This window comes from Lygodium microphyllum, chromosome 21 (assembly GCF_053477565.2).
Source record: "Lygodium microphyllum isolate KBCC chromosome 21, Lygodium_microphyllum_v1.1.10, whole genome shotgun sequence".
NCBI classification, from domain to species: domain Eukaryota; kingdom Viridiplantae; phylum Streptophyta; class Polypodiopsida; order Schizaeales; family Lygodiaceae; genus Lygodium; species Lygodium microphyllum.
The window spans coordinates 114,810,504-114,835,790 of NC_141155.1; the positions used below are offsets into that span (position 1 = coordinate 114,810,504).

The 25,287-nt window shown below is 46.8% G+C and overlaps 1 protein-coding gene across 1 annotated transcript in view; it reads left to right on the top strand.

Annotated features, from left to right (window-relative positions):
- ERS (glutamate tRNA synthetase) overlaps nt 1-25,287 on the top strand; it is a 77,598-nt gene that overhangs the window by 35,055 nt on the left and 17,256 nt on the right. The window contains exons 7-9 of the mRNA XM_087661949.1: nt 13,022-13,123; nt 13,260-13,362; nt 13,458-13,521. Of these exons, the coding sequence (XP_087518075.1) occupies nt 13,022-13,123; nt 13,260-13,362; nt 13,458-13,521 (269 nt within the window). The remainder of the gene's footprint in view (nt 1-13,021; nt 13,124-13,259; nt 13,363-13,457; nt 13,522-25,287) is intronic.

The window sequence follows — 25,287 nt, forward strand, 5'->3', positions numbered from 1 at the left end:
GCAACTGCAGTTTGTAATGCTAAACTGACTCCTGTATATCATGAGTCATGACTCATCCGAGCTTCGAGGATCTGTGAACGATCTTCTCGTCCGACTTCGAGAACCTTGATCGAGAAGTTGATGAAGCAACTTGAGCCTCAGTCTCGGACTCGAGCTCTGACTTTGCCTGTGATGCATATCTATGTGTGGCTCTTGCTTTAGTGGCTCTAGCCCTTCTCAGCACGAGTCTCATACACTGATGCCGATAGCTAATCATAGAGCATAGAGTAGATATCTTACTCGTCTTGTAGTATCTTTGGGATTTTATGCACATTCTCTATATCAATCTTGTCAACATTCACTTGTAAAGGTGAACGAGACAAAGATACGAGAGACGATTCAATATATTTGATATTCATCTATAATACATATCACAATTTACAATCCAACTTTCAAGCAATGTCAAGTGTCAAGGTTAAAAAGTTAATTATACATAATACTAATCATTATCAGTGTATGAGTGAAGGCTTAAGAGACAGATCGGTCTTCTCAAGGAGCTGGAGATTGCAATGACAAAACACTAAACACTCCAGCTGGACAATTGTGAGTTCATTTCTCTTTTTCGTGTGAAAGAGGACTTATATGCTCTAATTCATTTCAGCAAGCCTGAAACTATAATCTTGCAAGAGGACACGAATGACAATGCTTGTCTATTCAAATTTAAGAGATTGAAGTTAAGTGATTGGAAATTGCTAATAAGCAAGCCGCAAAATTAACATTTAAGTGGGCAACAGATTATAGAAAGCGTTACCTAGGTTTCATAATACATTAGATTATCAAGATTCAGAATATAAAAGTCACCAGTCACATAGCAAAGTAGGAGCGGAATTGCCGTATTTCTTCCACCAAGAGACATGTTGAAGCTATGTCTCTCGAAGCCTAGTTGTGGGTTGGCTAAAATGAAGAGAATGATTGGGAAAGTAAATCATAATCTATTCTCCTCATCATATCTTTATCATCCCTTATGAGGTATCTTATGTACTGCATAAATCCCTCCTCTAACTTCACGTTGGTGTATTTCTCGTCACTGTGCCAAAGGGGATGGAAGATATTTGCAATAGTATGGATTGATTTATAAAACCAATTCCATCATACATTTCACACTGCACGAATCTTATCAACCCTTGAGAGTGAAGGATGATGGATCATAGATAAAATGATTTAAAAACTTACAAGTTAAAATAATGATAAATCATCAATGAGTTGTTAATACTAAATAATTACATGCATAGAAGTTAAACATGAACTTACTTATCTTGGGACAAAAAGCTGTTGCGAAGCAAGGTCTCGTCAATTTTATCCATATGCTCATATAGAAGGCCCTTAGTACTTTCTTCCATATTAGTGATGAGTTGTACATTATAAATAGGAGTGAAACTTTTCACGAATCTTTGCCTTAACCCACGAATTCTCATTTAAAATATTATGTCTAAAAGTTAAAGCCTTTGGAGACTCTCTCTCACTCCATGTGAGCCATTCCTGGCATGCAATGGTCTGTATCAAATTTGGACGGACCTGTATTAACCTCTCTAATACAATAAATATACAAGCAAATCTAGTGGTAGAAAGCTTCAATAGCTCAAGTGTGCTATTGGCTTGAAACATGCTTGTGACAGATAATCTCTTTTTCACAAATCTTACCATGCTTGTTGCTATCTTGAAAATGTCATTGACCCAAGATATTAGCTCAACATCTTTAATAAGCAAGTCAAGGCAATGGGATGCACATGGAGTCCATTCTATGCTAGGAAACTATACTAGGAAATTGCTCCTTAAGCATATATCCCATAGACACACAATTGCTTCCATTATCTGTCTCCACTAGCACCACATTTTGGACTCCTACGTCCATGATGACCTATCACATGTGCTTCCAAATGAAAGCTCCTATGATGGGCCTTAATGAACATAGTGCCTTTGCATGAAGATATTAAAACATTGTAAACATTTTTTCGGCGCATATCTGACTATCCATTGCATAATATTGTGCATCCATATTTCGTCCATGTCCCCTTCAAGGGCTCCAATTGACTTTCTATGGATGCTTCATTCTTTTAAAGCTCTTGTATGCGTAATGCATTTGCAGATGGGCCTTTCAACTCACACCTTGTGCAGCTTACTACCCTGATTATCTTCTTCCATTGATGTGTAGTGGCCACATTGAAAGAGATAGCACACCAAATAAATATAAGTGTGAGTTTCCTAGTTGTCTCCCTACAATTGCCTACCTTTGAAGTCCTGCATGGACACTTGCACTATGTAAGGAGCCCTTTTTTCCACCACGACTAAAAGGTTGCAATGGGGTCCTTTTGCACTTGGACCCGCTGCGGATATGGATGCACTTCTTTTTGATGGGCCAGTGGCACCTCCAATTTGGCTAGTGCCACTAGGCCCACTAGCCTCTCCTTACTCCACTTGTGCTTCATTAGCCCGGTGCGGTGTTGAATGAGAGGATTCATTCTCTTCTAGCTCAATGCCCATACACTTTCGGTACCAAAGATGGAGACTTACTATTACTTTTGTTGACACATTTGTGCAAGGCTCCATGTCTTTGTTGGGAATGCATGCTAAGTGGTCTTTCACGTGCGTTATGCTTCGCGATTTCTCCGATCCACAATAGTTGCATTGCCACTTCTTTGATCCGTCGGAGCCCTTGTATCCCTTGGTTGGAGTGACATGCCTCCAAAGTGTATCTAACACCATGATTAGGTTATGGGAAATTTAAATTTGAAAAGATGATAAGTAATAAGAACTTAGAAGAAGATTGATGGAGGAGGAGGAGGAGGCTGAAACTTGGAAAAAAAATAAAGAAAAAGAAGGATGGAAGAAGAAGAAGGAAAGAAAAAACTTGGAAGGAGATGAACTTAGAACTTAAGAGGGAAGAACACTACTGCAACAAAAAGCCAGATACCTCATTCCCCAAGTTTTTACAAGAACCAATGCTCAATTGCAAGACGAAGGAGAGCCTGTGGGCACTCGACAGCTCCTGGCCGATGTGTTGTGTGTTTACCATCCTACCGCCACGCCCGCCATCACGTTTCCCCCGTTTATCTTGCCACTACAACGCCTCCCCACCCTCTGTCTATATGCGCGCGCCCCTTCTTGGCGGCCAGTGCGGCGCTCTCCCATCGCCTAGTCACCTCACGCTTCCCCACTTCCGGCAGCCATTGCACCCCCCTCCTTCTCTGGTCACCATTGCGCCTCCCCCCCAATCGACCGCAACACGCTCCGTCCTCCCCCCCAGCAGCTATCGCGCTCCCCTCTCCTGTTGATAGCCAGAAATCCCCCTGAGGCCACTTGCGGGATCATGACACCAGTGGAGACCAGCACCTTAATCTCTGTTGAAAAGTGAAACACATTCCCCTCCCCTTCGACCGGCAACACTGCAAAGCTGTTTGATAGGTTCTCAGCAGAAACGGACAATGGAAACCCTTGGTCAGACACCGGTGCATTCAACGAGTGCCCAGGAGGTGAGGAGCCGCAGACGCCGACATCCTCCATCCACCGGCAGTCTAGCCCCCCCTCACACAGCCACCAATTCATTCGTCCATACTGCTCGTCACACTTTCTTGAGATAGGTGCAGTTGCTACCACAGGAGTTTCTTTGCAGTGGACCGTGGTCTTACTTGAGAGTTGTGGGGTGCAGAGTGTTTCCACTACCTCTAGAGGAGGGAATCTTCATGGTGCGCAAGTCTAGGAGCGGCAAGGTCCATCTACTAGCACCACCGGATGGTCCAAACTACGTCTTCTTCCTTCAGACCTCTTACATAGGAGACTGGACGATGGCTCGGATAGAGGAGGAGGTGAAGAGCTAGGTGGCAGATCACATCTCCCAGTGGATAGGAGAAGCTGGACTGACTCTTTTCTCACAACAGTGGCCAGGTTGTATGATGGACATCAACTGGTGGGCTGGGGCTGAGGTCCCTCGTCTGAGCATTATCTTTCGAGCTTCTCCGTAGCAGAGAGCGCCGATGGATGTGATTGAGTGGCCCTTGGCACAGGCGGCCCGTTTCTACCAGTGTACGGAGTCTCGCCTCTCAACCTGGTTAATAGATGCCCTGGTGGCACCACCAGGTATATCCATCACCCCCATGGTCCGCTGCTTGAGGGCTACCATGGGGGAATGGAGTTCACCATCCAGGCCGGCAACGAAGCGTATCCGCATGCCTCATAGTTTCTCTTCTCGTCAGCAGCTTCCACACCGAACAAATGCTTGTTTGGTCAGTCACATGTCTCCCTATGAGTTTACACCTTGTATCTTGGAATGTGAATAGCCTCCACTATAGTGGGGCATGTGGTTCCAGAAAGTTGATTGTTCGGCAGGAGCTGCAGCCTTCTGTCCTTGCCAGACTGATCGATATCTTACTTCTACAGGAGCACAAGCTCACTCCCACACAAGCCCAACGGGTAGGCAAGGTACTCTCGAGCAGCTCGCACACTTAGTGGGAGCATGCTATCGGTGCCCACGGCAAGAGTGGAGGTGTATGCACCTCTATTGGCTCGACTCTCACCGCCGGTGTACGAGACCATGGGATGATAGTGGCAGGGAGGGTTCTATGGATTAGATTGGATATTGGGGACTTATGCCTATACCCCTAGTGAGGTTAGGGCATGCAGCAGGTTCTGGGTGGAGATCTGGATGGACTCCAAGAGGTGGACTTCTGGATCGTTGTTGGAGACTTCAATAACCTGGAGGCTTTAGAGGACCAGCAGTGCAGAGGCAAAAATTACCACGGCATGGCTGGGGAGGAGTAGGAGGCATGGGAGGTCTTTCTATTGGTAGTATGAGCACGCGATGCTTGGAGAGACCTTGCCTTCCATAGGAGGGAGAGGTTGGTGGATTTCTCTTGGGGATACATGTGGCTAGGTGGAGTCCTGCTGGAGCGGTTGGACAGGTTCTATATGGGAGAGTGGGGATGCTTTGGTGGAGGCCAGATTGGGCGATTGGCAGGCACCACGTTGTTCGATCATTGCCCGGTTCTCTTATCACTTGATCTCCCAGCATTTGCCCTAGACACACGATCTTGTTGGATCCCTGACTAAATCTACAGGAGGGAGGAGGTGAAGAGACAGATTGAGCAAATTTGGACGAGGGAGTGGGGCAAGAGGGACCGGATTGCAGAGGTCCTAGCGGAGTTGAGAAGCATCTGCCAAGAGGCAACCATATAGGCTAGGTAGCAGAGCTGGGAGGAGGAGAGAGCACTCTTGCGAGACCTTGCAGTCACGCAAAGATTATTACAGGAGGCACCAAGGGATCCCACCCTCCATGTACAAGAGATGCACGCGCGAGCAACCACCGCTGGGCTAGAGAACAATCACTCGGAGTTCTCTTTCTGCACGTCTGCAGCCTTCTAGGCACGGAAGGGGAATATGATGTGCAAGGAGTTTTTCCAAGTGCACTAGCCTCGCACCTCAGGAGAGGAGATACGTAACCTTTGGGATCAGTATGGGAGGACTCGTTCTAGCCCAGATGAGGTGATGGAGATTGCACCAACTACTATAGACGCCTTTTCGAGCAAGAGCTAGCCTTAGCTAGAGGACAATGATGTAGACAGCAGGTCTGGGAACACATCCCATCCCTCGTCATAGAGGTGATGGGATGCTCCCTTCTAGCCCTCTTCACAGAGAAGGAACTAGAGGAGGCTTTCTATACACAAGATAGGCATAAATGCTTCGGAGAGGATGGCCTCTTCAAGGCTTTCTTCAGTACCTATTGGTGTTGAGAAACCCTTCACCCTTCACCCGCAGTTTGCGTTTTTGCGTTTTTGCGTTTTTGCGTTTTGCGTTTAAGGTTTGCATTTAGGGTTTGTAGCCCCAAAAAGAGGCGCTATCCTAGACTGACTGTGCCTATTTATAGGCCACTCTCTCATTCATTCCTTACGGCTGATTCATTCAGTCCGTCACCTCTTTTCTCCAGCCTCTCCACTACCCTCACACCCCTTTAGGAGGACATCGCGGTTCGTGGTTCATGGTTGTCTTCATCATCTTCCTTGTGCTACGGCACCCTTATTCTCTTGTATCACATTCACTCCATGATTCAAAACTTCATCCTTCCATTCATCAGAGTTTCTTCTCTCTTCTTTTCTTTTCTTCATGTTTGCCGAGTTCACTATGTGTTCCTCCCTGCAAACCCTACTGTCTCGCTGATACGTCATCTTTTGACATGGTATCAGAGCTGCATCTGCTTAAACAACAGCAAAGATCTTTCACTCCAGTGAAGGCAAAGACCGGTGGCGGGTTCGGCATCCACTTCTATTCTTCTTCCTCTGCATCAAAATCTTGTTTTTGCATGTTTCAGGTGTTTTCAGCTTGCTGCCCACACCCCTTTCGCGGAGGACATCGCAGTCTCAGCTGTCCCTTGCTGTTATCTACAGTCTGGCGCCTGTTTTCAGCCTTCCACCCGCAGTTTGCAGCTGTTTACAGCAGAACGACTGTTGCTGATCACTCTCCATTTAGAAAACAATCTCGTTTTTGCAGATTTCAGGTATTTCAGCTTGCTGCCCACACCCCAAACACGGAGGACATCGCAGTCCAAGCTGGCCATTGCTGTCTAGAACAGTCCGGCGCTTGTTTCCAGCCTATCACACACTGTTCGGAGCTGATTTCAGCATATTAACTGCTGCTGAATTTTTTTTCTTGCGCTTTTAGTCTTTCTCTTACCTGATGCCTGCATTTTTAGTCTTTCTCTCTCTTGTAGGCTGTCCTGCCTGCGTTTTTAGGCTTTCTCTCTCCTCACCTGCGTTTTTCTACTGGTTGCAATCTCTTACTGCTGGTTGCATCCTCCTCCCACTAGCAGCTCACTTTCAGCCCTTCCACTACCCTTTCACCCCTTGAGGCGGACATTGCGATTCGTGCTTCACACTGCCCTCACACCCCTTAGGGTGGACATTGCGGTTTGTGGTTCATGGTGGTTGAATTTTTTTCTTCTTCAGCAAGGCACATTGGTATCCATGGCTTCTTTACCAACAGATGACCAGAGTACTGGGTGCTTCTACTGTGGCATCACTGGACACACCACCGATGCTTGCCGACTTTGACCTTTACTCCCCCCCCCCCCCCCCCGAGTATATGTGTCTTCCTCCAGGCACTCCTTGTGCCACCTCTCCTTTCTGGGCCACAGAGATCATTCTGCATCGGCTATCAGAGTACTATGCTCAAGCTTATAAGAAGCATCTGATGGACACTAAGTCCTTTCCAATACATGGAGGATTGATTGGTGCTACGACCTCCTGGAGATCGCCGCAATGCTAGCGGCAGTCTTCTCCCACTTATTTTCAGGTACAATAGCTTCCACGACCTACGGATCTGCAGTTTGCTCCATTGAGAGACAATGATTGTTTGATACCGTCTCCTCGTCAGTCTACTCCTTCAAGAGACAGTGGCTGCGACTCCTTTCTATTCTTTAGCTACCAAGTCTACTCCACTTAGAGACAACGATTGTTGCCTATCTCTTGCTCATTCTGAGCCCCACCCTTCCCCACTCTCAACTACTCAGGTTCGAGAGGCTACCTCTGGGAGCTCTTTGGCACCCCAGATACCTTCTTTGGCACGATTGGGGGCACTTTCTTCGTCATTAGACATTTCGAAGTCCATGATCCATGAGTTTTTGGATTCCCTATCTACTTCAGAGGGGGATGCAATTTCTTTGCCCTCAAAGGGGGCATCTACTTCTTCTTCGACTTCATCGGGGGCCCCTCCACCTCCCACCTCAGAGGGGAAACCTACTCCACATGAAGTTCTTCACCCATCCTCTACTTTCTTGGGGTGGCTGTCTTCGACTAGTCATCTCTTCTACTGCTATACAGGATCTTCATGTACCACCTAGATCGGGACCTCGGAGGTTCAGCCGCGACTTGGTAACGAGGCCTTCGTATTCCTTGCAGTATGGATGCACGGAGCTAGTGGCTTCTCTCTCGAGGTTGAGTTTCGGGTTCTCCAGTTGACTCTATCTACTATTCTTTACTACAGGTTCCCTTTGCAGTGGAAATCTTGGATCATAGGGATCCTCTATATCTTCTTCCTCCTCTTCTCTTCTTGCCTTGGTCACTTGGTTAGCATGGAGCCACCTCTTGAGATTGAGTACGGGCATATCCTTATGGTTCTCGGTACCACACAAAGGCCGACATGCCTCCTATGCATTGCATGTTTTCATCATCTTTGTACTAGGGTGCTTGGGCAAGTGAACAATTTTCCCACGAGAGACATTGTCCAAGTGGCACCTGCTGCATGAGTATTCTTGAGCATGTAGCATTGCATCTCCACCTCACTCTTCTCTTGTTCCGCTTTTTGAGCCAGAGAAGGGGTGTTGAGAAACTCTTCACTCTTCACCCGCAGTTTGCGTTTTTGCGTTTTGTGTTTAGGGTTTGGAGCCCCAAAAAGAGGCGCCATCCTAGACTGACTGTGCCTATTTATAGGCCACTCTCTCATTCATTCCTTACGGCTGATTCATTAAGTCCGTCACCTCTTTTCTCCAGCCTCTCTACTACCCTCACACCCCTTTAGGAGGACATTGCGGTTCGTGGTTCATGGTTGTCTTCATCATCTTCCTTGTGCTACGGCATTCTTGTTCCCTTGTATAACATTCACTCCATGAATCAGAACTTCGTCCTTCCATTCATCAAAGTTTCTTCTCTCTTCTCTTCTCTTCTTCATGTTTGCCGAGTTTACTCTGTATTCGTTCCCACAAACCCTACTGTCTCGTTGGTATGTCATCTTTTGACAATTGGGAGGTGGTGAGGATCCCCTACTGATGGCCTTGCATGAGATTTTCACTTCAAGTTAGATACCAGGGAGTCTTTTGGCAAGCCTCATCAATCTTCTCTCCAAAGGGGGAGACCGGTTGGAGCTTTCCCAATGGAAACCGATCACCTTATTGTTAGTGGCCTATAAGGCATTGGCGAAGATGATTGGTAGGCGACTATGCCCTGTGCTTCGAGACATCATTCATGACACATAGACAGGCTTTATCTAGGATAGGAGCGTCCTAGACAATGTATTCACCTTCTTTGAGGCGACAGAGGGGGCTCAACACAATGGGCAGGGACTGATCGTACTTCTCTTGGATTTCGAGAAAGCTAATGACAGGGTGGATTGGGATTTCCAAGAGGGCACCATGATAAGGTTGGGCTTTCCCCAGGCTTGGATCTGCGGGGTCTTCGCACTTTACAGATATTCTACTGGTAGGGTTCTCATAGGTGGTAGGCGAGGGGAGGAGTTTGGGGTGGAGAGATCGGTCTAGTAGGGATGCCCCTTTCCCTCGTACCTGATCCTACTCTTTGCAGAGTCGATGTCTCACTTCCTCAGGTCACGGGTGAGCCGGTTACGTGACCTCCGACTTCTAGTGAGAGAGGAGATTGAGTTGTTAGACTCAGAGTATGCAGATGATACATCACTCTACATAGAGGATGATGAGTTGATGCTGGAGAGAGTGAGGCTGGCTCTTGAGGTGTTTTGTTCTACAGCGGGAGTGAAATCAATTGGCGAAAGTCCATTGGTTTCCTCAGCGCAGATAGGGGCGTCCACCTGGGATTTAGATGGGTGAGTAGAGGGTAGACTGTTCATTACCTAAGGTTCCAGCTGGGACTCGACATCACTTCCGCCCAACAGTTTCTTCTAGTTCTCGATTCTATTCGGAGGAAGCTGGCCTAGTGGAGCACTGCTCGTCTCTCACTAGCAGGCTGAGCCTTGATGGTTAACCAGGTCCTCCTAGTGGCAGCCTGGTACATTGCCTCATGTTAGTGCTTCTCCTTATCTTGTGTAGTGCAGCTTTGCCGCCTAGTCCGGAACTTCCTTTGGCCCGGGTCAGACGGCCCTAAGGATTCCAGGGCCAAGGTGGCGTGGGCGACCATCATACAACATCGGTCAGAGGGAGGTCTTGAGATCATAGATCCAAAGTATTAAAGTATGGCCCTCTTGGGCAAGCTAGCAGTCCATGGCCCCACACCAGGATGACAGACTTGGAAGGTCCTATTGTAGGAGGGTCTTGGGGATTGTAGACCGAGGCTGTTCCTGAGATGGATCTTTACGGCATACTAGATCACCCTCCCCCTAAATCACCTTTGCTGTGCAACTTGCTTCGCATGTGGGAGGGCCTCCGTAAGGTCCTAATCTAGAGCCCCCCAGGCTGCTAGGAGGAGATAGATTGTCAGCCGGTGATTTGGAACCCCCAGGTCAGAGTGTGGGAAGGGGCACAGATTGGCAAGCATCCCCACATCCAGTGGGCTGGTTGGGAGGTTGGCCCGGCTCGTACCATCAGGACATGGGGGGAGATGTACAGGATGGTGGACGAGGAGGTGGTGCAACGAGTATCAGGCTGTCACAGAGGAGTGGAGTTGAGAAGAATGGAGATAGACGCAACAATACCTCAGGAGTGGCTTGCTCCCCCGATATGAGAGCCGATAGAGCTTGGGGAGGTATGGGTTGCTAGGTTTTCACCAGCAGGCATCCCCCTACAGGTGGTTGGTAGAGTGGGCAGTGCTCCATGTGGGACCTTTTTCACTGTGGAAGAGGGGGGGCGTTTGGCTTTTGACAGAGGGCAGCAGGATGAGGGGATAGCTATCCTTTCATGGAGGAGGATCTGGGTGATTGACCTTAAGGGGAAGACATGGTGGCTGGATCCTTTTGTCTTCTGGGAGGAGCTCAGGGAGTGGCGCCTTTGGATCTGGGAGGGCAGGTCACTTGATGAGTTGGAGTGGGATTCGGGAGAGTGGCTATGGCCAACCACTGTGGTCGCCAAGAAGCCACTGAGGTTCCTGGAGTACACTGTCAGGATTGGCAGACACGTACTGATGCAGGAGGATATGGATTGGGCGTCGTCATGTAGCAGGCACTGGGCAGAGCACAGCATCACAGAGCCTTTCCAACGGACCTTTTGGCGCCGCCTATGGGATAGCTGGAGGCCAAGGAGGGTATCGTATTTTTCATGGCTGGTGGCACATGGTGGCTTGGCGGTGGGAAGTTGGCTTGCCCAGATGCAGGAGGGAGGTTGTAAGCACTGCATACAACAGCCTCTGGAAACCCCAAAGCATTGCCTTTGGTCATGTGAGGCGGCGTAGCTTGTGTGGAGAGGAGCATGCAACATCTTTCGCCGTATAGCACCTAGCCTTGGATGTATCTCATAGGGAGGTTTGTGCTGGCAGGTAATCAGCCAAGGCTGTCACCTTCTGTATGAGGTCAGGATGCAGGACACGATATTCATTATCGAGGCAAGGTCGTTTGCGCAGTGGTCAGTTTGGAGGCTCTACCTATCTGCCAGGCACTGGAGCCCACATCAGACCGCTCTGAGGTATGGGAGATCATAGGGAGTCTTATTGGATGGCATATCTGGAAGGCACGGTGTCGGGAGGCTTTTGGTGGAGAGAGATTTTCAGTACAGACGACCTTAGGAGAGCTCTGGACCTCCATCATCCACTCCCTCTGCGGCCAATGGGATCAGGTGCAAGGCGAGTCTAGGGTTCGTCAAGAGCTCTGTTGTCATTTCATGCGCACTTGGGGTGGCCAAGACTTGTTTTTCGTGATGTAGGCAAGCAGCCCCAAATGGCAACACACACCCCCCCTCCATGGCTTCTTGCCCCCATCCCCCCCTAGACAGCCCTCAGAGGCTTGTACATTTGATATTTTTGTGACTTTGCATCAGCTCCAGCTAGTCTGTTGAGCATGAGCACTTCCTTGTATTCAGGTTTTTTCTGAAGTAATATAATTAGCCACATTTTATTTGCAAAAAAAAAAGGAGGGAAGAAGAGGAAGAAGAAGAAGAAGGAAAGAAGTAAGAAGGAGGAACCTAGGAGGAGGAGGCGGAGGAGTGAGCTACAGGAGGTAGAGAGTTGGATGTTGTGTGCAGGAGACGAATGCGCCGAAGACCATGCGAAAATGCATAACGAACCCTGTTTTTTCATTGGATAACCTGCTGCCTGTTTTACCGTAGGACGCTGAAACGGTGTTTCACCGTTTCCGTTTCGGCTGGAAATGGTCGTTTCGTTTCGGATGCCCCAAAATACCCATTTGGGGTACTATGGCTAGACAGTTCAAATGGTGTAAAACTTCAGAATAGCTGGTAAGTGTGCATGTACCTAGGTGCATATGTGTATGCATGTGCATGTGTGTGTTTCACAATATTTATGTGCGATGGTGCAACGTGAGTGTGGAATTGCCAGAAGCACAAGCAAAGGCATTGTCAAGAGTGTGACTAGCTATCTCCAAGTGGTTATACCGGTTTCCTTGGGTTCTCTTCACTGAGATGTTTTATTCCATCCAAGTATCTTTGATGTCTACTGCTGGAGCCATGGATACCCAATCATGACTTCCTTGTGGAAATGAACTCCCTAGAAAATTAGGTAGCTCTCTTGATTCAAAACACATCTTTCACCTGTCTCACAATGATGGTCTTATTTTGGCTCCCTGATAAAAGGCAGAAAGCCCCATTCATTCACCTAGTGAAGCATGGTCCCTTCTAGAAGTCCCAGTTGACTACATCGGAATGTGAAACTGAGTGTACTGCTCATCATCTTTAACATTCCCTTCTCGGCAGCTTACGACAGAGTGATGAGACACCACTAGATTCAGCCCCTGCTAATCTTCCATCTTGCTGAGTTGACAAATCAGCCCTGCTCATAGGGCCACAGGCTAGCTTGCATTCTCCATGCTATTTCCAAGGCCGCCCTTGATCATTTAGCTCACTGTATTTAAGTTAATATCTAAGAAAGTAATTCATTAGTTGCCTTTTCCTACATGTAAACCTCTATGGCGAGGATAAAGTTGTAGGTGGTCTCATTTGTTTTCAAGGCATAAAGATATAAAAGATGGTAATCTGGAATGCCCTGCCAAACCCATTTGTAGCTACTATCTCCCACTGTCGTGTGTCAATTGTCCTAATCCAAGTATGTGTGAACTTCAGTGTTGTGCCTTTAGGCATATTTGTTAAAGAGTGCAAATTTCTGAAGTGTGAAGAAATGGATGCTTATATTAATCTCTTGGATATTTGCAGGCCTTGGGATTTCCCATGCCCAAATTTGCTCACGTGTCATTGATTTTGGCCCCCGATCGAAGCAAACTGTCAAAACGACATGGGGCTACGTCTGTGAACCAGGTGATATTGTGGAAGGTTTTGAAGCATCTTGCCAAATTCTGACTGGACTAATGCATTGGGTTGAGTATGTATTCACACCAACAAAAATGCATGCATGCTGTGTTAGTCTTATTCAGTGTTTGGGAATCATTTTCAGTTTAAGGAAATGGGTTTCCTTCCTCAAGCTATGGTGAACTACCTTGCTCTTCTTGGGTGGAATGATGGCACTGAAGATGAAATTTTCACGCTAGATCAACTCAGTAAGTTATTTGATTAGCCATGTTGTCTATTTATGGTTATAATTTTTTTCATACATCGCTTATGTTGGGCCATTTTTCTTCTGTATACTGTTTAGTTGAGAAGTTTTCTATTGAGCGAATCACAAAAAGTGCAGCAATATTTGACATTGCAAAACTCCGGTACGCATATATTAAGAATGGTGTTGTTTCTCACAAAATATTGGTAATATCCATGCTTAGACCAAAAAGAGCTGTGTTGTTACCTGCATTTCACTCCTTTATAGTACTGTTTTCAGGCAGTTAGATTGTCCCAAAAATTTGCATGGTTTTTATTTCACTAAGAGTTCCAAATATGGGTGGAGTTTGAGAAACTCTTTGAGAAAATGATTTAGCTCTTTCTATAAATTTTCTAGACATAGTTTGAATACTTACAATCACCCACAATCACCATTGTCATCAGAGCCATCCATTGAGTCCCAAACTAACTGCAACTCATATACTTACAATTACCCACTATCACTATTGCCACCAAAGTCATCGATTGAGTCATAGTGCATCTCTCTTCTTCCCCAGCCCCTGCTTTGCCTGCCCTGACCTGTCCTGCCCCACCCTTGCCTTACCCACCTTGCCGTGACCTACCCACATCTGCCCCTGCCTTACCCACCCTGCCATAATCTACCCGCACCTGCCCTGCCCTACTGTGTCCACCCCACCCCTGCCTTGTCCGCTTCTGCTGATTGACTGTGCCACCATCTTCTTCTCAGGTCATCTTCTTAGCTTTGCTCTACCTCAGCTGACATCTGTTACAGACCGGCAACCTTAGGGTGAAGTAGTCCTTGCCACATGAGGGCAAGGGACTTTCCCTTAGATGGCCAGGACAGCACAATAATAACAGCCCTGCTGTTCCATCTACATTTCCATCTACATGCATAGATGTCATCCAAACCGAGCTTTTTTAAGGTATTGGTTTCATTACTATCAAAACTAACAACAAGGCCTTCCCATTGGGAGCAATACCTACTGGATATGGTCTAGTAGCTGTAACGAGAAAACAAAACATTAAAGGAGGAGCTGAATGGAACAAGGAATATAGTTCAAGAATTGGAAGAGCACATCCGCTGGATGAAGAAATGCAAAGACATGACCATCCATCAGGTACAACAATTTGAACCACAGAAAGAGATTCTAGTAAAGGAAGTGGTAACATAGATTGAAGAAAGATAGCTTGAAATTGGTTCACCAAGGAAATCAAGGTAGGAGGCTTGGAAGATGAAGAGATCGAAAAATATGTTTTTGTTCTGGAACACGAAATCATACAAAGAAAGGTGTTTAGAGCCATCCCTTTCATTAACATTGGGGGTCCATCAATCATGGTCAAAGGAAATCATCTGGTTCTAAGATAATAGAGAGCCATGCAAGAAAAAATGGAAGTAATGAAGCTAAGCTAGATCCTTGCGAGGAACTAAGATATGGATGGCAGATGAGCTCAAGAATAAGAAGCAAGAATTGGCTAAAGTACATGAAACCCGAAGTCAGGGAAAATGGGTGGTCTACAGACACGGTAGAGCCAGCATTGTAGAGTTCAAGACACCCAAGGTAGAAGGGAAGTAACCATTATAGATAATTTCTTCACCTTGCTAGACCTATTGATGGACATGTGCATTGGTGTTTGGACCCTCAGCCAGCACCTTCTAGGTCCTTTAGGATACAATAGGCTAGTCTAGCATTACTTATTACTCTTAGCTCATTAGGCTAATTTGAGTTGGCCCGTAGGCCCCAATGCTCAAATGCACTTGGTGTGCTTTAGTGTCCCATAAGCAAGCCCACAAACTTTGGTTGGTTCCATCTTTATAAATAGAGAGCCTTAGGTCACTTGTATACCTTTAGCCTTTTAGTTTGCTCATCATTACCGGTCGCTACCATGTTCATCGAAGGCTGCTCATGCTTCCTTTTTGTTCTAGCTGCTATTGCCATCACTTTAGCCCCCTTTCCGATTCTCTAGGTTTACATGAGAATAGACTGCCTTGTTGTTGGCCACCATCTGGAGGTCATTGCTGATGTCACCTTCGACAGCTGCAGTTTCATCAGACCAGGTCGCCTAGGCCTCATTGCTGTCTTTGAGTGCTGCCTTCATCAATCATACACTTCCTCATCACCATCTAGCTGCTGGTTGACACCTGGAGGCTGCAAATCAAGCCTCCCCGACTGCTACATCATTAGACCACTTGCTAATTCTATGTTTCGAGTTTCCCAACACTTTTCAGCATGAACCTGATTTGTGTTTTCATCCACAGGAAGTCGCTTTTGCATTTTCAGCACTTTCCTTGATGAGCCTTTGCTCCAACTGTTGGCTGCTGCATTTGGGATCTGTCTTCGATAGAAGATGCACACAGACACCTCCCTCAGCCCACTTCCATGAGGGTCATTGACTGCTGGTTTGCTTTGCCTTTGACACTTTTTGGCATCAACCTGATTTGCATTTTCATCCATAGCAGATTGTTTTTGTGTTTTCAACACTTTACTTCATGAGCCTTTGCTCCGATTGTTGGTGATTGCACTTGGGATTTGTATTTGTTGGATGACACACACATTGATACCTTTCTCAGCCTATTGCCACGAGCCATGAATTTTTAGATTGCTCTACCTTGTTTCTGGTTATGCAAGCATTCATCCATTAGACTCTACTATTCTTCCCATTTTTTGTGTTAGATGGGTTTTGTGGTTTTGTCCAAGTTATGTGTTTTAGTCATGTACATACATTTTGTGTTTTTCTTTGCAAATAGCATATCTTCACACGGAACAATCCAATACCCTCTTTGAAAAGCATAAGCAAGCACCAAAGCACTTGATCAAAGGTTCATGAGGTATATTAAAAAAATGAATCTCTCAATCATAAGAGCATAAATGGGATCATAACTAAAGAGAAATGAGAATGGTAAATATATATAATGTGATGGAGATTACATGGATTTTAATCTACAAAAAAATGGGCACATCTTGCAAGTAGAATAGAGAGAGAGAGAGAGAGAGAGAGAGAGAGAGAGAGAGAGAGAGAGAGAGAGAGAGAGAGAGAGAGAGAGAGAGAGAGAGAGAGAGAGAGAGGCCCTGGTCAACAGGTGTGAAACTCTAGTATGATACCTTCGGATTGGAAGATTGCTGTTATGAGGTTGTTGCTCAAGGTTCCCTCTCCGACCTGTTTGAAACAATGGAGACCCATTTCTATTATGGGATTATATAAAATCTTCTCCAAAATTATTGCCAATAGTTTGTAGAAAGTTTTTCCACACCTCATTCATCCACGTCAATACGGTTTTAATAAAGGCCGGAATATAATGCATAACATTTTGAATGTTCAGTTTAGAATTGACTAAGGCAAAACTTCTAGCCAGCAGGTTGTTATGCTTCAGGTGGATATTGAGAAGGCATTTGATCATGTCAGTTGGTCTTTCTTGCGGCAATTAATGTCTACAATGGGTTTTGGGCCCTGTATGATTTCTCTAGTTGATACCATAAGTCAAGGTGCTATGGCCCGCATTGATCTTAATGGAGGGATTACGGAGGAAATTGCCTTATCTTGGTCTCTTTGGCAAGGTTGTCCTCTCAGCCCTTTGCTGTTTGCTTTGGTAACTCACCCCATTCTCTCATTATTGGATAAGTTGGCAGCTCAAGGTGAGACAGTTGGCTTAACTCTTCCTGGCGATGAATAGCTTGTGGGTCAATCTTTGGTAGATGATTCTTTTATGTTCCTTAAGGCGGGCAATGGTGGCTTGGAATCTTTTTGCTTTGGTATCGGGTCTTCACATTAATACTCAGAAATCCACCCTTCTCTCTTGTACAGAGAATGATTTGCAGGCCTTGGGTTGGAATGGAATTGTGATCACAAGGGGTAATATAACCGGACACTTGGGATATCCTATTGGTGTGGAGGTTTCTCCCCGAGCCTTGTTGGATTGGATGGCCTCTTGAATTCATGGCAGGTTCATGTAGTGGATATCCTAGAGTTGGCCACTACATGTTAGACTAAAAGTGGCTCAATTCATTATGATCAGTATGATCTCATTCTTTCTGCCATTGCTTCCTTGGACTAAGAAGTCCATTTTGGATTTGGTTTAGCCTATCAGATTTATGTGCTGGAAAAAGAAAGGCAATCGTTTGGGGCAGGTATGGATCTCTTGGCAGCATGTGACCACTCCAAAAAGGATGGGGGGTGCAGCTTTGCTAGATGTCAATTTGAGGCTATCCCTGTTGCAGAGTTTATGTACTTAGTGTCATCCTTGGTCAGACATTGCCAAATTCTTCATAGAAAAGACTTGCATCTCTCATGGTAGCACACTTATTCATGCTTCCTGGTGGCATGAGCTTAATTCTACGAGGCCTTTAAAGGTTTCCAAGTCTTTTCTCCTTTCTCATTTGATAGCTTCTTAGCAGTAGATTCTTCGTTTTGCAGTTTGGCGTCCCCCGGATATTCCTAAAGAGGAAAACTCATTGCAAGGAGAAATACTGGCTTCCTCAAGGTTATTGGATTGGCCACAAAAAGATTTGCAGCCAGACAAGTTCAATTGGATGGCTAGGTTGGGGTTGAAGACAGTTTGTGATGGTGTTATTCTTGGGCAGCCCCGTCTTTATTCCTTTAAGCATATTTGTCAGTACTTTAGGCTGCCTCGTTGGTACAGGGACATTTGGTCGTCCATACAGGACTGTCTTCAGAGGTTCTTTCCTTTGCTTGCGTTACAGCCATTGGATCCTTGGTGTGAGTGGATGTTTGTGCTTCCTGATAATTTTGGGAAAAGGTCAGCTAATCATATATATCATTAGATGGTGGAAGCCAAGAGATGGGTCATGGGGAAAGTGAATAGGTTATGGCATCGCAAGGACAATAAAAAGAAGTGGCGGGAAAGATTATCCAGCTTTGGAAGTCTAAGGTTCCGTACCAGGGAAAAGTGTTCATGTGGCAGTTGCTCATTGGGGGTCTTGCAATGGGAGAAGTGCTTCGCGCCCGAAAGATCTCTGCTGGGTGTTGTGTTTTCTACACTATGTGTGATGAGACATTGTTTCACCTCTTTGTTTCCTGCCGTGTTGCACAATAGATCTGGAATTTCATTTCCCGTGTGGTCCTCGGTGACTCAGCACCGCCTATTAGTTGGTTCGTGGATTATGGGAAATATGTGCTCTATGCCCTCTTTGAGTTCAGATTGTTCCTATCTATTTCATTTCCTTAGATGGACAGCCCTATGGCATATTTGTTGTACTCGCAATGCCTTTATTTTTGATTCAGCATCGGGCATTCGTGGGCATGTGGCCCATGTGCGTGGAATAGTGTTATGGCAAATCTCCTCTATGATGTTAGCGGACTTGGTTCTTTTGGATATTGCTGCTCCTTGGTTGGCGATCGTTCGCTCTACTCAAGCTGTTCCTTTTGTGTGATCTATTAGTAGTTTTCCTGTGATACGTTGTTTTGGTTCTGAGAGCCTGCAGGTCTCATGTAAATATTAGTTACACAGAGAGTGGGAGAGACAGAGTATGCTGACTTGATGGACTGATGTAATAGAAAGTAAGAGATACAGAGAGAATGTTAACCTGATGGTATAATGTAAATATTCACTATCTAATTCAATTATCTTCACGAAAAAAGAGAGAGGCCTTGCCATCAGCTCCTTACTTGCCCACTGGCATGGAAGGTTTGGTCACTACTTTAAGCCATTTGGTTCCAAGTGGTATGGCTATCGATACTTCCAAAAGATTGGATCTTTGGACAGCCCAAGTTTGTGGATCCCGTGTAGGCTGATATAAAAGTGATCTTTTCCTTCTTACACTTCTAGGGTTGCTGGCATATATGGACCATGAGGAATGCATTCATCTTTGATGCTTCATTGGGAGTGTAATGTCATATAGTCTCTGCTTGAAAGGGCTTCTTCATTGGCAGCTCGACTTGATTGAGTTAACAGACATTCTCCCTAGATAGGATTTGCTCACTTATTATAGTGCAGTTTTTTTTTGTCCCCTCTAGTCACTTTGCTTCCTTTGTACTTTGACTTTGATGTCTCAGATTTTATCCATGATGGCCTAGAGCCATCTTGTATCTTGTAATCATGTAATCTTGTACCTTTTTCATCAATTACCTTTTGAGAGAGAGAGAGAGAGAGAGAGAGAGAGAGAGAGAGAGAGAGAGAGAGAGAGAAGAAATAAAGTTATATTAATGTCTACGAAAGGCCAAATTGGCCTATGAGACCAAAACGTTACATACAAAATGTCTAGGAAGCTTTCCGGGTCCCAGTAAAGCTACCATCTAATGCTATGATAAACTAATTGAGTAGGTACAAAATGGTATATAGGTTGGGTACAATCCATATGTGTTCCAAGTATGGTGTGGAACTGCTCATGGAGCTGGGTCATCCTAAAATGTCCCGCATGGGTCTATATAACATTGACAGGTTGAATCGGTAGGGTAGGGCCCTCCGGTGGTGGCGTAGTATCCCTTGTATCCTCGACATGTGCCTCTTGTGGGGGTGGGGGCCGGTTGGGCGTGGGCGCTAGGCTATGCTTCTTGCTGCGGCTATGGCTAGGGTGGTCCCTTGCGGCCGGAAGGTCAGTGGGGTTGGTGGGGGCTCAGGGGTGGGGATGGTAGTTGGCTCTCGGTAGAATTCTGTGAGCAGGCGTTGGGCAGCTCCCTATCTCTGCTCCGAGGACCGAAGGAGGTGGTCTTTGTGGCGCCGTATTTCCAGGAGGAAGAGCCCAAGGCATCTCTGGTCCTTGAAATCTATCACTTTGGAGAGTGGCCCGAATCCTTCTCTGAACAGGCAGTGGAAGCCTCTCCGAATGTCGTAGTATGTTGGACACTTGCATATGTAGTGTTCTTTTGTCTCTGGCTCAAGCTGGTGGATTTGGCAGATCCGATCTTCTAGGGGGAGGGGGTGGGTCCCGTATGTACCTGTCTCGACTTGTAGTTTGTGTGAAGATGTACGGATTTGTTCAATGGCACTTCTGATTCCATGGGACAAGTGTGTGTCCATGTAGCTTGGGCGGGATGAAGCCGTTTAGAGATATATGTAGGAAGTGCTCCCATTAGAAAGCCTTCTTTGTCCCTAGGTCTTCTGTAGGAGTCACCCATGTCTTGGCCGTGTGTAGCTGAATGATGTCCATTCTAATGATACGGTTCACCTCCTCTCGGTTGAGCTCCAAGTGGGGGCAATCTAGGCTGTATTGTAGTGGGGGGAGGTGGTCCATGTGTAGGCCATGTGGCCGTAGCTAGGTCTCTGCTTGGTCATAACAGCATTTAGTGTCCCCTTGCAGTGCTAGCTGTTTGGACGACTCCAACGTGAGTCTTGGGTACCACATAGTCGGTGCAAGAAGGCCATTGTTTGGAAGAGGGCCTCAGCTACAATGGGCGGTGCCCTCATCTTTGCTTTGATGATCTCATGTGGCAGGGAGGGCTTGCTCTGGATCATCCATGAGATCATTAGTACCAGGGGTCTCTCCATTTGCTCCCATCCCTCATAGGTGGTCTCCTCCTGAGGCAATGGCCAGTCCTATGTGGCCCTCTTCGTGTGGTAGAGATTGGATCCCCATATGGGAGCCTCGTACAAGAGTGCTGGTATGACTAGAGTGTCAAATAGCCAGAGCTTTGTACGGGGCTCTTGGAATTGTATGCGGTTGCATTGGTTCTCCATGGATCCGAGGGCTGCATAGCCTCGTGTCAATCTATCTTTTGCTGCCTTTCTCAAAGTGAATCTTAGTCTTGAAAATGTAATCCCCAGATAGACGTATCTTTGGACCACTTCCACGGTTTCCTTGCCGTATGTGAAGGGGGGTACTGACCGTCGAATCCATTGGGTTGAAGTGTTGAACACCATGACCTTGGTCTTCCCCAGGTTCACGGTGAGGTATTTATCCTGGCAGAAGGCCCGTAGTGCCTCCAATTGGCGATATAGCCCTTTGGGTGTGCTAGAGATGAGAACTATGTCGTCTGCATATAGTAAGATGGGTATCACTATCCCTCCTAGGCTAGATCCCTCCCCTCCCAATCTATCCATGTACTTTGATATCTCATCAATGTAGAGACCAAATAAAGTAGATGAGAGGCATCCCTGTTTAACTCCAATGGTGTTGGTTATCTACTTTGACAGGCCCCTTGGTGTTTGGACTCGGCTCGTGACCGATTTGTCAAGTGCCAGTATCCCCCAACGCATTTCGGGCGGGACCTCTAGTTCTTGTAGTCTCTACATGAGCCTGGCTCATGGTATTGTGTCGAAGGCCTTGTGGAAGTCCATGAAGCAGCAATATACCCGCCTCCTGTGTGCCTTGCCCTCCTCTATAATGGCTCTAAGTGAGGATATGGTTAAGAGTGGAGTACCCCCTCTTGAACCTTGCTTTTCCAGTTGCTCGATGTTGGTGTTGCTCCGCCCACTTGCTCAACTCATGGTCCAAGATGGATCCATAGAGCTTGGCTAGTACATGGCCAACCATGATTGTTTGGTAGTTCGTGGGGGCCATGGGATCTCCAATCTTCAGGATAGGTATTATTGTGTTGGCTGACCAGCTGGCAAGGAAGCCCTCACACAAGGCTCTATTGAACATGTGGGTTAGAAGGGGTGCAAGTACATCCCAGGCATGGGTTAGGTGCTCTACTACTAAGCCTTCATGGTCTTGGGCTCAGCCATTCTGTAGTTTGTCAATGGCATCTCGAACCCGCTCCGTGCTAAAGAATGTAGATGACTCAGGTCTGCTCCTTGGTTGTTAGGGCAGTGGGGGCTGCTCGAGTATTTTGTACAATGAGGTCGCATGTGCATGCCATGTGTCCGGGGAGGTAATGAGTGTTTGATCACGGGGCTCCTAGATGCCTTCCACACCTCCTTGCTGTTCTATCTCCAAGAATAGTTGGTAGAATTCATGTTCCACTTTGGATAGGTAGGCCCGTTTCTTCCTTTGAACAAGGCGACAGAAGATCAGGCGTGCCTGTTTGTGTGTGTGTACTCCCCGTGCTTCGTCATGTTGAAGACGGAGCCGGGTTTCCTTGCACTCTGCATTATACCAGCTATGTCCTTGCTAAAACATTCAGTGCTCTCGGTCGTCTTTGAGAGATCATCTGTCATTCTTTAACAAGGTTTCCCTTTTTTGGTGAGCTTGCCTTGTCCTACACTGTTCCAAATGAGCTTCTTCATTCACTTTTTGAGTGGGCTGCCTGGATATGTATCTGCTGTGTTTTGTCTACATGGTGGCATGTTAGATAAGATAACCCCCCTCTTAGATGGGTGGTAGTTCCAGGACTCTTGCAGTTTTGAGTTGGTGAAGGTTCAGCGAGATAAAAGGGCCATCATGTGAGTCAATGATGATGGGGTCTTGGGGGGGGCATTGGTCTTGGGAAGAAGCTTTTGAATTGGTTAAAGTGGTGGAGGCCGGGGGCACATTGCATGGATGATGGAGCCTCCGAAGCTAGTGGTTGGGCCCTTTTGTTTGTACCTGGAAGGAAAATAAGGTGCACTACCCGGGGGTGTCTTCTCTGCCGTGTGGTGCATTGTGCTTGTGCTAGTGGAAGTGGGAGTTGGGTTGAACCAAGCTTGGGTGTTGTCCCACACTTGAGGACCCAATTTGTGCATAAGGGGGGGTGGGGGGGGGGGGGTGTGCGGTGCGTGTAGCCTAGGGTGACATGAGCGTTATCTCCCTAGGTATGTCCTACCCTTGATGTGCCCTAACCATCTGTAGTGGGGGGATTAAAAAGGGCTAGGCGGCCAACTGAGGCCACTGGACGCACCTAACTTGAGAACCCCTAGATGTAGGGATTGTGGCCTATGTGGGGTAGACTACTGTTCGTTGTGATTTCTTTGCTTTTCATCTTTGCTTTTTTTTTTTTTTTTTTTTTTTTTTTTTTGGATTACATAGGTAAGATGAGAGCTTGGCTTTGGCAGCCGAGTGGGGTGGAGAAGGGGGCCTAAGAGACTTATTTAGAAATTGCCGACTTTGCAAGTATCCCTTGAGGTTCAGGTGGACTTGCAGGGTGGTAGTAGAGAGAAATGGATGATTGCAATGTGTAAAGTGGCTATCATTCATATCTTCTAGAAGGGATAAACAAAACAAGGAGATAAAAGTGGCGAAGATTATTAATGAGCCATGGCACAACTATCTATGGCGTTGGGATCAAAGAAAAGGGGTGGAAGGTTGTGTTCTTGTGGGGCGGGGTTTTGCCTAAGTAGGATCCTAAGTAGCCTAAGGTAATTACAGGTAGTAATAAATGTAGGGTCAAGGCTCGAGGAAAATTCATCTACAAAATGGACTATGGAGTCACCTAGATTCTCTTGGGTGAAGCTAAGGGTCTCCTCCGGCGTGGTACAATTTGTGTTATAGATCACAAGGAAGTCATATCGGCCGTGGACCTTGGGGTCAAAATCCACTCCCATTCTTCGAGGGTATGGCATGAATATCGGGTTGTTACGCTTGAATGGGAGGATGTTGTAGAATGCCACCCAAGTGTTCATATTTATGTCACAGAGGCACCTTCTCCATGTAGGCTGGCACTCATAGCTCGACACTGATCTCGCGACCTCAAAAATTCTGTTCTGCCCAAATTCCGCATCCTTTGTGCCTTAGAGGGGGGGGGGGGGGGGTTATGCTCTCTCTCCATCAGCCATTTTCCCTGAGCCTGCTTCCGATGTTGATTACCTGTTCCACCACCTTGATCAGAAAAATCCTACGCAAGTTAGCGAGGAATTGGAAGTTCAAGTCAAAGGGGAGGGACGGGGGGATGTGTGGGGGAAATACTTGGCCGTCGAGGTGTGGAGTGTTCCTGCCAGTTGTGTTGTGATCTCCTCCAAGGGTGAGTAGGGGTTCATTTCCTACAAGCTCCAATAGAGGTGGTCGGAATAAGTGCTCGCAGTTAACTTGGTGAAGTGGTACCTGGGGAATCTTGGGAGGCTGCTTGTTGGGGGGGTTGGGCCATATCTAGAGACGATGTCAAACTGCAAGTAGGCATGGTTGGCGGCCACTGTGAGCGGGTGGGGTTATTTTTTGAAGGACTAGATGTCAAGGATAAGTGATAGGGGCCCGAGTATGTAATCCACTGTGCTTGCTCTCCTAGTTTTTGTGTAGGGGCTCGTGGTGCCCCTCGTTTGTTGCAATTAGCTGCATGCTTATGTGGGAAGCATGTGAGGGTGTCCGCCGATCCTAGCCATTTGTCCAACCCATTGAGGATGGCTAATCCGTGCGTGTCCCCTAGCGCCAGTAGGTGGTTGCCATACTTGGTGCATTCAGCCCTATCTCCTCCAGTGCTATCTCTTTGTATATGTGGTCTTCACTCTCGAAGAAGGGAGTCTGTGTTTGCGCTGTGCGGGCATTGAAGTCTTCAGCCAACATGACATCCCCCAAGTTGGAGTAGTGCATGATGTCCTCGTACAGTGATAAGTATGGTGACTCCCCCTTCTATGGTGCGTATGGGGAGTGTGCCAGGGGAAAGTAGCACACCACCATGTAGATGTCTCGAGGGCAATCTATGTGTATCCGGATCCACATGAACCGGGCCGCCTCATTTTTCCGCATGACATGCACCATGGGCTGTAACTCCTCCTTGTACAGCACTGCGACTCCTTTGGACCCTCAGGTTCCTTCTTTTATTCGGGCTCTAGGACAGCATGCCGTCTCCCATCTGTATCCCCTCACTTCAGGTAGGCGTGTGCCTGGGCTTTGGTGGGTTTCTATGTATAGGATGATATCCTTGTCGGTGAAGGTGTCTTGGAATAGTCATGCGTGTGTCTTCATAGCTCCGTTGCAATTCCATATTGCAAACCTCAGGCGGGTGCCACGCCCCGTCATTGGTGTTTATCTGTGATGATGACACGTTCGTCTCGAGAGAGAGATCATTGGTGGGCTTCCCCTTGTCTTGGCCCTTTGTAAGCACGGAATCTCAAATGGCAACTGCTTTTTTTGTACAACTAGTGTGGAATCTTAGCATCATAGATT